Source organism: Trichechus manatus, unplaced genomic scaffold (assembly GCF_000243295.1).
Source record: "Trichechus manatus latirostris isolate Lorelei unplaced genomic scaffold, TriManLat1.0 scaffold00250, whole genome shotgun sequence".
Taxonomy (NCBI): domain Eukaryota; kingdom Metazoa; phylum Chordata; class Mammalia; order Sirenia; family Trichechidae; genus Trichechus; species Trichechus manatus.
In genome coordinates this window covers 2,105,921-2,121,339 of record NW_004444186.1, presented here as the reverse complement: position 1 = coordinate 2,121,339, position 15,419 = coordinate 2,105,921, and the positions used below count along the sequence as shown (strand labels likewise).

The 15,419-nt window shown below is 40.1% G+C and overlaps 1 protein-coding gene across 1 annotated transcript in view; it reads left to right on the top strand.

Moving 5' to 3' along the window:
* The window catches only part of RPRD2 (regulation of nuclear pre-mRNA domain containing 2), a 107,437-nt gene that overhangs the window by 50,095 nt on the left and 41,923 nt on the right, over positions 1 to 15,419 (top strand). The window contains 1 exon segment of the mRNA XM_023724614.1: positions 1,877 to 2,006. Coding sequence (XP_023580382.1) covers positions 1,877 to 2,006 — 130 coding nt within the window.

Genomic DNA, 15,419 nt, shown 5'->3' with positions numbered 1-15,419 from the left:
ACCTTAATTTTTTTAACAGCTTTATTGAGATATAATTAACATACCATACAATTCACTTATTTAACGTATACAATTCAGTGTTTTTTAGCCTACTCATAGGCTTGTACAACCATCACCTACTTTTACAACATTTCTGTCCCTCCAGAATGAAACCCCATACCCTTTAGCAACCAAACCCATTGCCACTGAGTCGTTTCCGACTCATAGCGACCCTATAGGACAGAATAGAACTACCTCATTGAGCCATAGGGTTTCCAGTGAGCGAGTGCAGGATTCTAAGTGATTTTATTAAAAATAATAATAATAGAAATAATACTTTACTTAAATAAGGTAAGTTGATCCAAAACTCAAAACCAGACCCTTTGCCACTGAGTCGTTTCCGACTCATAGTGACCGTATAGGACAGAATAGAACTACCTCATTGCCCCATAGGGTTTCCAGTGAGCGAGTGGTGGATTTGAACTGCCAACTTTTTGGTTAGCAGCTGAGCTCCTAACCACTGCACCACCAGGGCTCCAAGCTGATCTAGATGGGTTTAAATGTAGACACATTTTTTTGAGAGAAGATAATTCCTTTCTGATGATTTCTGTTCTCTGTGAAATAGCATATAAGCTTATTTCCTAAGAGTGAGAGGGATGTGATAAGATTAGGGGCTTGACAAAAGTGGTAAAAATGTGAAATAGTTTTATTGGCAAATGGGAGAAGATACTAATTAAGGACATGTAGCAGGACAGTAGGGCCCAGCTGAGGTAGGAGTCTGAATTTATATGGTTTCAGTAGTCCTCCTGGTGGTATGATTTTTCTTCAGCAGAACCCAGAGGCAGAAATAAAGATTCAGTTGAGGCGTTCAGTTACATTGACCCGTGTTTAGAATTTTGTTTAATATGTGTGATTGAAGGCTAAATTAGGTGGGGGAAGTGTGGGAGTGAAGGCTTAAATAGTCCACCAAAGAGTCTGGAATTGATAGATAAAGAATTGAATACTGGAAGATACTTGTAGAGTTGGAGAAAATAAAGAACTAAAATCTTGATAAAATTGAAGAACAAGTATGATGGGAGTTGAAGGTTGTAGTCAGAGAAGGGGATTTTAAAATACACGAAGGAGTAGTTCTTGGAGGTCACTGAACTTGAGGTCAGGAAGCTGAGTGACGAGAAAATGTGATGGATCGTCCGTGTGACATTGAAGTGGCCCCGGATAATAATGAAACTTGGGGTGGCTCTGCTCAGGGTTCCAGGTATCGTCATTCATTACTCGCATGGGCTTTTGAAAAACCTTAACCTAGGTATGATCAAATTACTTATTTACCAAGACCGTCACCTGCGACACCTGCGATGAGACGCCGTCACCTGTGACGGAAATAGCCACAGAGCCTTCCAGTGGGTGATGTCTGGATTGGGTGATGAAGAGTCCATCTGCAATGATAATGACGATTGTCTTTATACTGTTGAAGTTAAGGAACTTGCCTAAGGTCACATTCCGGTTGGATTCCAAAGCCCATGCTCTTGCCTAACTGAGGTGTTTTTGAGCCAGTTCAACCCAATTTTCTTTTGTCTTCCCAAATGCTAAGGAGAACAATTTTGTTTTGTTTCAGCTTCTCTAGTGTTGATGGGTATTTTAGTGTTAAACATTTATAAAGTGAGATAGAACTTTGCCTGAGGAGTACTTTGAGCAGAAAGAAACCTAACCTGCAGCAGTCAGGGTTTTTAGGCACCACATCCAGTAAATTAATCTGTTAGTTCATTAGTCTGTTCATCCACCTATCCACCCCTCTATCCATGCAATAGCAGTTACGTAGTTTGAGAACACTATTTGGAATAAGTTGAATTAAGGGTAAATTGACTCACTTGGTTTTATTTATTGTCTTTTATCATTCTAGCTGCCTATCCCCACCGTTTGAATCTCTTTTATCTTGCCAACGATGTCATACAGAACTGTAAGAGGAAAAATGCAATCATATTCCGTGAATCGTTTGCCGACGTACTTCCTGAAGCAGCTGCTCTAGTGAAGTAAGTAAATTGAGAATTTAATTTCCGTTTTTACCCATTATTAAGAACTGTAATATTTACACCTGCTTGAAGATCCACGGATATTTTGCTCAAATGGTTTGTTGCTGTAACTTTACTGCTAATGTACACATTTTTCTTTCAAAATGTCTTTTCTCTCTTGTCGAAAGCTCCTCTGTTATTTATTCTCTGCCTCTTTTATCCTAACTTGACCGTGTGTCTCCTGGTCATATTTTCTTGCTCTGCTTCTTTCAGACCGTTAGTTCTGTTCTGTTTGTTTAACACATTATTTTTCTTCCTTCTGAGTCGTCCTGAAATCTTGCCCCCTTCATGAAATCTATGTAATAAAGAGAAATGGAAGCACTTACTCCCAACTCCAAATTGATTTACTCCATTTTGTGCTTCTTAGCAAAGTTTGTATCCAGCATTTCCCAGAATGTATTCCATGTAGCACTAGTTCTGGGAAATGGTCAGAGAAAGAAGGGTTTCATACTCAAGTAAGTTTGGAAAATGAGGCATACACTACATGTCCTCTCCTGAGGATGCATACCACTGCCATTGAGTCGATTCCAACGCATAGCAACCCTATAGGACAGGGTAGAACTGCCCGATAGGGCCTCCAAGGCTGTAACCTTTACGGAAGCAGGCTGCCACATCTTACTTCGCGGAGCAGCTGGTGGTTTGAACTACTGACCTTTTGGTTACCAGCCAAGCGCTTAACCACTGCACCACTAGGGCTCCTTCAGAAGATGCATAGTGCACATTAATATCAATATTCTGGTTTCTTCTGGGGTTTTTGCAGTCCTAATTTAAAAGCAGCATTTCCCAGACTTTGACCATAGACCCCGCTCTCGGAATACCTGTTAAACATCCCCACATTTTGGGAAATTCTGGTGTATATAGTACAGATTTGTATTTCATCTTATCTTTGCCCTGTACTACGTTGTGTCGTCTTCATGTTTTATCCAAATTTGTGTGTGTTTGTGTGTGTGTGTGTGTGTATGAATGTGTACACGCACACACGCACGCACATGCATACACTGCTGTGCACCGTGTGTCTTTGTGATGTCATCCATATTGGTGTGTGCGTGTGTGTGTGTGTGTGTGTGTATGAATGTGTACACGCACACACGCACGCACATGCATACACTGCTGTGCACCGTGTGTCTTTGTGATGTCATCCATATTGGTGCGTGTGCGTGTGTGTGCGTGTGTCTGTATGTGAATGTGATACACACACACACGTTGTGTACCATAGTTTGAAAATCTAGTAAGGAAATTTAGGACAGAAATTTTTTTCCACCAGACTTCTGTGGTATTTACTGATGTTTATGTTAATACTTATTGTAGTGCGTGTCCATGAGGATGCCGTACACCTTCATTCTGCTTTCCCCTTCTTGTGTGTACGTGGGGGGGGGGGTGTGAGAGAGAGAGAATCTTTTAGGAAAAACAAGTAAAATAATTGGTATTCAAATATGTTTGTGTGTTAATTTGAAAAAAAAAATTTTAAGTCAGAAATTAGAAGGTAAATCTGATTAAACGGGTATCTTTGATCTATGAGTCGGGATTGACACAGTAGCAGGGGGTTTGGGGTTTTTAATAATTTATTTTTTGATATGTGTATTGGATCAGTTTTTTACTTTCTTCTTTCTGAACAGCTGTTGAACTTTCAAATCTAGTGATATTGCAAAAACTTCATTGTCTTTAAAAATTCTTCTCCTGAAACAGCATTCACATATCACAGTAGCTGTAATTACATTCTTAAATTCTCTGAAACATTGGAACAGCAAAATGCAGATGTGTTAAATGAATAGATACTTGGGATAATTATAATAGCTAAATATTTCCTCAACTTACGTATTTATTTATAGCATTGATCCACTTGTTAATGTTAACCTGGTCAGAACTGAATGATCCTTGTTCCTTCCTTTGGATTATTAACTTGAAACGTGTACTGTGGTATTCCAGAAGATTAAACTATGGTCCTATTTGAATGTACTAAGTAATGAAGATTTGTACACATGTCAGCAGTACATAAAATAATCACAACAGTAATAGCAGCCACCATCTATTGAACCTTCATAATTGGCCAAATACTGTACCAAATGCTTTGTACATTTTTATGCTGAGAACAACTTTATAAGGTGGATACTATTACTACCCCATTTTAAGGAGAAGGGAAATTGTCGCTTAGAGAAGTTGAGTAGCTTGCGTAAGCTCTCATATATCCTTGGGGGGTTTCTACACAAGGCTGTCTGAGCCGAAAAGCCCTTGTTCTTTGCCACTTGACCATGAATTTGCACTGCCTCTTTACGCATCTAAACCCACTGTAATTTTGAGAAAGAAAAGCAGTATACTGAGTGATCTCTATTAGGAATTTCTGCTGTAAATATCCCTATAGTCGCTTTAAAACTTAGATTAGTATTTCCCAGACTTTTGAATTTCCTGGCCTAGTAGAATTTTTTTTTTTTTTGGAGGGATTAACATAGGATTGCCAACTTTTATTTTAACATGTAAGAATATTTTTAAAAAACAACTAATACCACTATTTTGCAGAAAACGGTGAGAAAAACATAAAATGCAGTCCTGTAAATTAAAGTGTTAAACTCTGAACATTTTCTTCAGAGTGTCTTCAGAAACCTGTAGTAAATATCATACTTCATGGTGAGACAGTGAAAGCCTTCCAGTTAGTCAGGAATAAGAGCAGAATGCTACCAGAATTAGTTCCCAAGACAGCCCTCAGTTCTGATACCAACTGCGAGTTTGAGAAGTTCCCCAAATCACCCTCAGGTTCCGTAATTCTCTAGAAGGGATCATAGAACTTGCTGAAAACTGTCATACTACAGTTAACATTTATTACAGGGAAGGTATACAGATTCAAATGAGCCAAAGGAAGCAGAGTCTGGGAGGCTTCCAATGTGAGCCTTCTGCGGTCCTCTCCCCTTGGGGCAGGATGTAATACCCTTCCTGTATCGACGTGTGCCGGTATGCTAGAAGCAGTGCTAACCAGAAGGAGCCCTGGTGGCTCAGTGGCAAAGCACTTAGCTGTTAACCGAAAGGTTGGCAGTTCGAATCCACCTAGTGACTCCTTGAGAGAAAGGCCTGGTGATCGGCTCCCGTAATGATTACAGCTTAGAAAACCCCGTGGGGCAGTTCTGCTCTGTCACATGGGGTCTGTGAGTTGAAATTGACTTGACAGCACCTAACAACAAGATTGCCAACCAGAGAAGCTCACCCAGGTATCAGTGTTCAGAGCTTTTACTGGGGCTCCGTAACGTAGGCATGATTGATTGACAGATTGCCCGCTGATTGAACTTCCTGAATCGCAGGATCTGTCTTTCTGGCATCATTAGCCCTGTGTCCATCCCCCCATGACTTGGGTGTGGCTGGCCCCACTCTAAGATCTGAAAAGTTAATTTGTGCTAGTTGTTCTCATTTGAGCTTAATGTGTTTTGATTGATTCTGAGGCTGTAAAGAGAATTATATGCATGACTTTTATTGCGGGAAGGTTATCATGAAGGATTTTGGGAAATTGATGAGCTTTGGTGCTCTGAGTAAGGACTTCCTGATGAGTCATGGCTAATTGTTGATTAGTGAAGAATGTCTTGAAACTCTTTGAAGTTTGGATTTGGGCAGTTTTCTCAATTTCTGACTAAGCTGTCAGTCCCCCTTTCTTCTTTCTTCACACTCTCTTTCTCAGAGACTTAATCTGCCTGTGGATTTTACTGTTACTACTATGCTAATGAGTCCCTGGGTATTGCAGCCATCAGGCTGCTAACAGAAAGGCTCTGAGTCCACTCAGAGGCACCTCGGAAGAAAGGCCTGGTGATCTACAACAGTTGTAACAGACTCCTGACTAGTTGATAGACTTTTCATTCACATCAAGCTACATACTCACTGTTGCCCACCAGTATAATGGTTTAAGAACACGGGTTGTGGAACCAGCATTCAGGGTTTGAATCCTGGCTCTGTCACTGCTAACTTTATAACTTTAGGCAAATTAGATTAGCCTCAGTTTCCTTACCTATTTAATGGGGCTAATAATAGCTCCTATCCCAAAACCAAAAAAAAACCCCAAACCTGTTGCCATCGAGTTGATTCTGACTCATGGCAACTCCATGTGTTATGGGGTAGAACTGCTCCATAGGGTTTTCTTGACTGTAATCTTTATGGAAGCAGATTGCCAGGCCTTCCTTCCATGACACTGCTGGTGGGTTTGAACAGCCAACCTGTAGGTCACTAGTTGAGTGCAAACCATTCGTATTACCCAGGGACCTACCTACCCCCTACAGTGTGGGAGCTCCGTGAGTTACTAATGCAGATAAAGAGCTTAGAACAGTGACCGGCATATCAGACAGTGATGATGATGATGACGATGGCAGTGATTACTCCTCCTGTAATTATTATTAACCAGTTAAATTAACCAATTAATCAAATCACTGTTCTGGTTACTCTTTAAAATATATATTACTTTGTATTTAACTGATTGCTTTCTGTCTTCATTATCTCCTTTGATTCTGAAAACAACCATACAGTATAGTTAGGGACAGATTTTTATCCTTATTTTACGGATGAGGATACTGATGATAATACAATAAGTGATACAAAACTACTGTAAGATAGGAAACTGAAAAAGAAATGAGATCACGTCAGTCGGTCGCCTTCATTGACTTCTTTTTACCTGCCTGTTACGGATTGGGAAACCCTGGTGGCGTAATGGTTAAGTGCTGTGGCTGCTAACCAAAAGGTTGGCGGTTCAGATCCACCAGGCGCCCCCTGGAAACTCTGTGGGGCAGTTGTGCTCTGTCCTGTAGGGTCCCTGTGAGTTGGAATCAGCTTGACAGCAACAGGTGTTTGGTTATGGGTTGAATTGTGTCCCCCAGAAATGTATGTCAACTTGGCTAGGCCATGATTCCCAGTGTTGTGTGATTGTCCACCCTTTTGTCATCTGATGTGATTGTCCTGTGTGTTGTAAATCCTGTCTCTGTGATGTTAATGAGATGGGATTAGGGCAGTTGTGTTAATGAGGCAGGACTCAATCTACAAGATTAGATTGTGACTTGAGCCAGTCTCTTTTGAGATATAAAAGAGAAAAGCGAGCAGAGAGACATGGGGGACTTCATACCACCAAGAAAGCAGCGCCGGGAGCAGAGTGCATCCTTTGAACCCAGGACTCCTATGCAGAGAAGTTCCTAGACCAAGGGAAGATTGATGACAGGGCCCTTCCCCCAGAGCCAACAGTTCCCTTGGAACTGATGCCCTGAATTTGGATTTGTAGCCTGCTGCAGTGTGAGAGAATAAACTTGTGTTTGTTAAAGCCATCCGCTGTTTGTCTTTCTGTTACAGCAGCACTAGACAGACTCCGTACCCAGGCTCTTTAGGAAGGCACTTAAGAGCCCGCTACAGTAGAACCTCAACCTTCCTTCCCATCCTTGTCACCAGCTCTCCTGTGTTGTAGTCGTGAGCTCATTGCTCACACCAAACACTCACACTATGTGTCTTCATGTAAGCACACGTGAATTTCTCTTCCTGATGTATCTTCTTTTTGGGGAAGCAGCATAGCACAGAGGTTAAGAATACAAGTTTTGGAATCAGGTTACCTGATTAAACCATGTTCAGATCCTTAATCTGCCACTTGCTGGACTAGTCACTTAGTCTCTCTGTGTCAGTTTTCTCATTCTCGTCTGTAAAATGAGAATAATAAAGTAACTTTTTTCTTAGAGATGCTGTGAGGATTCAGTGAGCCAATACATGTAAAGCATTTATAAAATTGTCAGGAACATAAACGTGCTCCAGAAGTTAATGAGTTAGGTATTCATCTCAAGAATTTTAAAAGAAGAGCAAAATAAACCAAAGAAAGGAAGGCAGGAAGAATATAATAAACGAAGAGCAGAAACTAATGAAATAAAAAATAAACGTGCAATAGGAGGATTCAGCAGAGGAAGCACCGGGTCTTTGACAAATAATAAAATTGATAAACTTTAACGGAGATTTTTCAAGTAAAAAGAAGGGACCACAATGAAATGCTATTTCACTCCCACTATGATGGCTAAGATAAAAAACAAAATAACGAAAATTGGCGAGGATTTAGGAAAATTGAAACCCTATCCATTGCTGGTGGGAATGAAAAATGGTAACAGCTGTTGTGGAAAACAGTATGGTGGTTCCTCAAAAAAATAAGAATAAAACTACCATATGACTTCATAATTCCACTCCTAGGTATATACTCAAAACACTTGAAAGCAGGGACTCGGAGCCTTGGACACCAGTGTTCACTGCAGCACTATTCACAGCAGCCAAGGGTGGAAACAACCTAAGTGCCCATCAGCAGATGATGGATAAACAGAATGTGGTCCATAATGTAACAATGGAATACTTCTCAGCCAGTAAGAGAAATGAAGTCTTGATACATGCTACAGTATGGATGGAGTTTGAAGACATTATGCTGAGTGAAATAAGCCAGATCACAAAAGGACAAATATTGTATGACCTCACTTCTGTAAAAAAGACAAGAAAAGGCAAATGTATAGAGACCAAAGTTTATTAGTTGTTACCAGGGCAGGAGGAAGGGGGAAAAGAGGGGTTAATGGTTAATGTGAAAAATCACATTAAGTGCAGGGTTACACAGCCGATTATTATAATTGCTGTCAATAAGTTGTATACCTGTAAAAAATTGAATTGGCAAAAGTTGTGTGATAGATATATTAACAACAATGACCAAAAAGAGTAGCTGCTAAGGCTGGTTATGTACAAACAAGCACCTCATGGGATTTGGTTCCTTGGTTTGGAGGTTTAAGGTCATGGTTTCATGGGACATCCCAGTTGATTGGCCTAATAACGTGTTTAGTGCCTCTCTTCTACCTCCTCCTAGTTCACTGCGTAGTTCCTGGGATCTTAAAAGCTTGCAGGCAGCCATCCAAGGCAGAACTGGTCTGTCTTCACCTGGAGCAACAGAGGAAGAAGGAGAGTCAGGAGGATATGAAATTTGTAGCTAATTGCTTCCATGAACAACTGACCCCTTTGCCATGAGACCACAACTGGATGGTGCCTGGCTACCATGACTGAACATTTTGATAAAAGATTCTATAGAAGAATCCCAATCAACAGGGGGAAATGCAGAACAGAATTTAAAATTGTCATGGACTCCAGACTTTTAGACTTTCTGGAGTCATGGAGGGTGACTGAACCCCTGAAAATATTGCCCTGAGATAATCTTCAAACCTTAACCCAGAAGTATCCCTGGAAGTCATCTTAAAACCAAACAGTAGTTTATCTTAACTGGTAAAAAAGGTCTGCCTTGAGCATTATGCTCTTTTAAGAACTGTCTTTGTGGGATCAAATAGACAACAACAACTCAAAAGATTAGATAGGAACCTTAGGGGCCAGTGAGTTTATGTTAATGAGGGAGAAACAACTCAGAAAAGGAGGATGGAATGGTTGCACAACTTGAAGAATATAATCAGTGTAACCATATTGTACATGTAGAAACTGTTGAGTTGGTGTATGTTTTGCTGCATATATTCTCAACAACAAAAACAAAATAAATTTAGAAAAGAAAGGAAGGCATAAATAAACAGTATTAGGAATATAAAAGATGGACATTATTACAGATGTTGCAGACTATAAGAAGATAATATGAACAACTTTATGAAAATAAATTTGAAAATTTAAACAAATGATTAAGTTCCTCAAAAAATGCAAGCAACTAAAGTGGCTCAAAGAAAAAAAAAAGGAGGACCTTATAATACTGTAAGCATTGAAGAAGTTTAATCAGGAATCAGAAATCTTCCCATAAGAAAATTCCTGATGTAGATGCTTTACCAGCAAATTCACCAGGTATCAAAGGAAGACATAGTTCCAATCTTACAACACACGTTCTTCCAGAGAAAAGAAGAAGAGGGAATGTTCCTCAGCTCATTTTAATGAAGTTCCCAACACCTGGCTGGGTGAGCGTGAGAAAGGACAGTTAGAGACCAGTCTTATTCATGAAACGTAGATATCAGTGATGGAATCTAGTGGTATATAAAGAGGATAATATGTCATGACCACATGTAGTTTATCCCAGAAATGGAAACGTGGTTTAATACTGGAAGGTAATATAATTCACCCTGCTTAAAAGTTGAAAGAGAAAAGTCATAGGATGATCTCAAAAGGTACAGAAAAAGTGAATGAAAAATCCATTCATTATAAAACAAACCAAGAATACAAAGGACATTCTTCAGTCTAATAAAGATTATCTTCCGAAAATAAAAACCTAAAGCAAACATACTACCTAAGAGAAACAAAATAAAGATGGCGCCCAGTGTCAACATTTCTATTCAGCTTTGGGCTGGACTTTCTGTTCAGAGCAAGAAGGCAAGAAAAATAAAAGCTATAAATGCAAGGACTGAAAAAGGAAAATGAAACCCAAAATTGTCATAAGTTGCAGATGATATGATTGTATATATGGAAAATCCAAAAGAATCTACATGTATTATTGACATTGATTAAGAGACTTTAGCAAGGTTACTGGACTCTTAAATCAGTATAGTAAAGTTAATTAACTATATACCAAGAACGAAGAACGTGAAAAACATGTTATTCCTTTATACTGGGGAATGAAAAAGATGAAATACGGAGAAATGAAACTAGATCCTACTCACACCATATTCAAAAATTAATTCCATGTTAATTAAATACCTAAATATAACAGAATTAGAATGAAGACAAACCACAGAACAGAAAATACTTGCAATTCAGTCAACAAAGGATTCATATACATATATATGTAATTACAGAGTAATAAGAAAAAGATAAATAAAAAATTAAACAGAAGGCTGTACTTGGCACTTAATCATGTTAGAAATTAAAATGGAAATTGTTCATTAATCACTTTAAAAAGTAGTTAACAATAACATTTTTACTAAAAAATTTAGTGAAAAGAGTGGTATTGTTTACATTCTTGCAAATCTGTTTAATACCTTCGTAGCAAACAGCTAAATTCTTGCACCTGCTTCTGCATTCAATCTGCTGTGATATAACATTTCATTATAGCCCTACAACTGCTGAGATGTATCTTTCTGTACTGTATAAATCAGGGCCTAATCAGGAGACAGAAACCACATGCCAGAATTTGAACAGGGAGATTTTAATATAAAGAATTGTAAAAGTCTAAAAGAAGCAATCTTTGAGGGTTAGGAGGGAGTGGAGTGGTGGGGAGGGGAAAACACTAGACAGTAGATAAGTGGTAACTTTGGTGAAGGGTAAGACAGTACACAATACTGGGGAAGTCAGCATAACTTGTCCAAGGCAAGGTCATAGAAGCTCCATAGACACAGCCAAACTCCCTGAGGGACCAAATTACTGGACTGAGGGCTGGGGACCACGGTCTCGGGGGACATCTAGCTCAATTGGCATAACATAGTTTTTAAAAAAAATATCTAAATCCTACTTCGGTGAGTAGTGTCTGAGTCTTAAAAACTTGTGGGCGGCCATCTAAGATACTCCACTGGTCTCACCCCATCCGGAGCAAGGGAGAATGAAGAAAACCAAAGACACAAGGGAAAGAGTAGTCCAAAGGACTAATGGACCACAACTGCCACAGCACAGCTAGATGGTGCTCAGCCACCACTACCGACTGCTCTGACCGGGATCACAATCGAGGGTTCCGGACAGGGCTGGAGAAAAATGTGGAACAAAATTCTAACTCACAGACACACAAAAAAGACCAGACTTACCTGTAGAAGGCAGGACGGGACAAGAAAGAAAAAGGGGACAGAAATGGGGAACCTAAAGTCTGGAAGCGGGGAGTGTTGATAGGTTGTGGGGTTGGCAATGAATGTCACAAAACAATATGTATATTAATTGTTTAATGAGAAGCTAGTTTGCTCTGTAAACCTTCATCTAAAGTACAGTTTAAAAAAAAAAAAAGAATTGTGAAATAGGTAAAAAGGTAGCTCAGGAGAACTCTAAGGTATGATGGGATAGTATCTGCTGAAAGCAGCTGTTACCCCTGTACCTGAGGAAAGCATGAACAAGGAGCCTCCTCTCCTCCCTCCGGAGATGCAGACCTCTGGTGAGAGAGGGTGGATGGTATACTGTGGTGTGCTGTGGTGATGGAGAAGCAGCTGGGGGGCACCCATTGCTGAACTGCAAGAGCACCCTCAGCTGTGCTGAAAGGCTGCCAGGAGCCCTGTGTGCTCATCACCTGAGAACAGAACAGGGAAGGATCCCCGCTGACTCTTCTGCCTGTGGTGTCGCAGAGTCTACGCTGAGCCAGGAGGGAATAGAGTTTGCAGAGCCTGGCTCTAGTGTTACAGAATGAGGCAAAGAAGGGTGGGTTTGGGGCTGAGAGGCAGCGAATTAATAGCTGGTGCACAGAACCACAGACTGGGTGAAAATCCTAAAGTCCACCGATCACTGTTGTTGGAAAGACTGTGGCATTTCAGCACTTCTCATCCCTGTTGGTTGAAGAGTTGACTGGTGTAACCACTTCTGAAAACAGTGCGTACACCCTGTCATCTTGCAATTCTACCGCTAGGCCTCTACCCCTGAGAAACTGTGTATATGTGCAGCAGGATCAATGGAAGACAGTTTTTAGAGCAATGTTGTTTAGAGTAATAAAAATTTGGTAACAACCCAGATGCTTATCTGCAGTAAAATAGATACATTGTGGCATACTCATACAGTGGAATACCAGACTGCAGATAAAGTGAATGAGGTTTCAGCCACAAGCAATAACTTAACTAAATCTCACAAAATATTAACTGAATGTACAAAGGAATATTTATACATACGTGGTTTCATATATGCATTTATGTAAGTTTCAGATCTGGCAATAAGGAACTATTATTTATGCAAATGTAGTTATTAAACCACCACCCGTCTGTTTGTCCTGCCGTGGTGGTGTTGCTGTGATGCTGGAAGCTGTGCCGCTGGTATTTCAAATACCAGCATGGTCACCAGTGGTGGGCAGATTTCAGAGGAGCTTCCAGACTAAGACAGACTAAGAAGGGAGGCCTGGCAATCTACTTCCAAAGATTAGCCAGTGAGAACCTTATGGATAGCAATAGAACATAGTCCAGTACAGCGCTGGCAGATGAGCCCTTCAGGTTAGAAGGCATTTGGAGTTCAAAATACAAAGAACGGCGAAATCCACCTTGGAGGAAGTACAGTCAGAATGCTCCTTAAGAAACAAGAATGGTGAGATAACCACCCTGACAGGGAACACAACAGAGAGTCCCCGACGGAGCAGGAGAAGAATGTGGAGCAGAACTCAAATTCCAGTAAAAAGACCAGACTTAATGGTCTGACCGAGACTGGAGGAACCCCTGAAGCCCCATGGCTTCTGTACTCTCTGTTAACCGAGAACTAAAACCTTTCCCGAAGCCCATTCTTCAAGCAAAGATTAGACTGGACTATAAAACATGAAGTAATACTCGTGAAGAGTGTGCTTGTTAGTTCAAGCAGATACACGAGACCAAATGGGCAGTTCCTGTCCAGAGGCAGGATGAGAAGGCAGGAAGGGACAGGAGCTGGTTGGATGGACAAGGGAAACTCGAGGTGTAAAGGAGCGGGGGAGTGTGCTGTCACATTATCAGAATTGCAGCTAAGGTCACGTAAAATATGTGTATAAATTTTTGTATAAGAAATTGACTTGAGCAGTAAACTTTTACCTAAAGCAAAATTAAAAAAAAAAAAAAAAAAAAACGAGGATGGCGAGACTTCATCTTGCTTACTTTGGACACATCATCAGGAAAGACTGGTTGCTAGAAAAAGACATCATGTTTGGTAAAGCAGAGGGTCAGCAAACACGAGAGAAGCCTTCCCTGAGATGGATTGACACGGTGGCTGCATCCGTGGGCTCAGACCTCCCAGCGATTGTGAGGATGGCTCAGGACCGGACAACAGTGTGTTCTGTTGTACATGGGCTTGCCATGAGTCGGCGCCAGCCCAACAGCAGCTAACAACAACAGGTATTAAAAGTACAAAGAAAAGTAAGGAAAAAAGATTTTGTCACCAAAACTACCATGTTAGGTGAATGGAAGGGAGTATGATCTTGAAAGGGGCCCACTGAGGTCTCCTGAGGATTTAGCATCGTTTCATTCCTTGACCTGGGTTGTGCTTTCATGAGTATTAGCTTTATAATTACTTGTTGAATAACTTTATACACACACACATAAATACATGTTTGTGCAACTTTTCTGTCATATATTTCACTGTTTCAAAAAGGAAGCACCTCATGAGATTGAAATAGAGCAGAGCAAAGACTTATTTGGACTCTAAATGTGATTTTCAAATTGTTGAGTAAATGAATTGAACTTAGTTCCTCTTGAAAATTTAATTAGTGGCCTCGAAGAATAAATTGTAAAATAAACAGAGCAAAAGAGCTAAGATGCAGAAAAAGTTTTCCATTCTAAGTCTAGTATTCCTGATTCGGTGATGAGTTCCTTAGGGTTCTGCTCACTGTGTACCTCACCTTCCTTAAAGATTAGTATCCTCAGGAAATTCTCTCTGACTTCCACCTCCCTCCCAGTCCTCTTTGCTGCCATTGTACCTTGTCTATTCCTCTGTCATCACACAACACACTGCACTGTAATTGATCCAAATGCTTTTTGTCACCAACTCCTGTTCCCAGACACTGAGCTTCTGCAGCCAGCACAATGCCCCGCACTTGATATGTGGTTAGTCAGTGTTTGTCTGATGGGTGCCAGGTGGATGAAATACCATGGAGTGCTGTAAACCAGTGTTGCTGAAATACAGGCCTAGGCACTCCTGCCGGGTCCGTGGATGTCGTTTAAAAGATCTAAGAACTCTCTATGAGGAGTAAATTTTTTTTTAAATTTTCATTTTAAAACAGTTTGAAAGTAATTGTCAGCATACTTAGTTTCTGGGTGATTGCCTTACAGCAGTTCTGACTCAGTTTCATTGGCTGTGTTAACATGTTTATATTTTGGCAAGAGATAGTATTACTTTAATTATCAGAGGCTAATGAGAAGAGCTTAAAGATGGGTGTAATATATAAATAATTGTTTACATCAGTTGAAGCATTAATGATTTACTACACACTATGAAAAAAGCTTTCATAGTAGTTCAGATAGAGAAAAACAGTGAAAGAATTGAATTATCAAGCTTGCTGAATTAAAAACAGTGTATGCATTCAGCATCATTTTCACATTGCAATCTGCAGTTGTTTCAACAAAATACCATTAATCACATTAAATTAATGTTGTTAATATGAATAATATTGAAGACACAACTTCACACGCTGAGAAACCCTCATCTTTGTTTGCCAACTGGGCATGGGGTAGAAAATGGGCACACCAGCACACCCCATCCTCCGCCAAGTTTTTTTTTTTTTTTTTCAGGGTGTAAATTCTGTTTTATAGTTGGTGAAGAACTGTAAAAACTTAATCAGTGCAATAATAATAAGAGGAA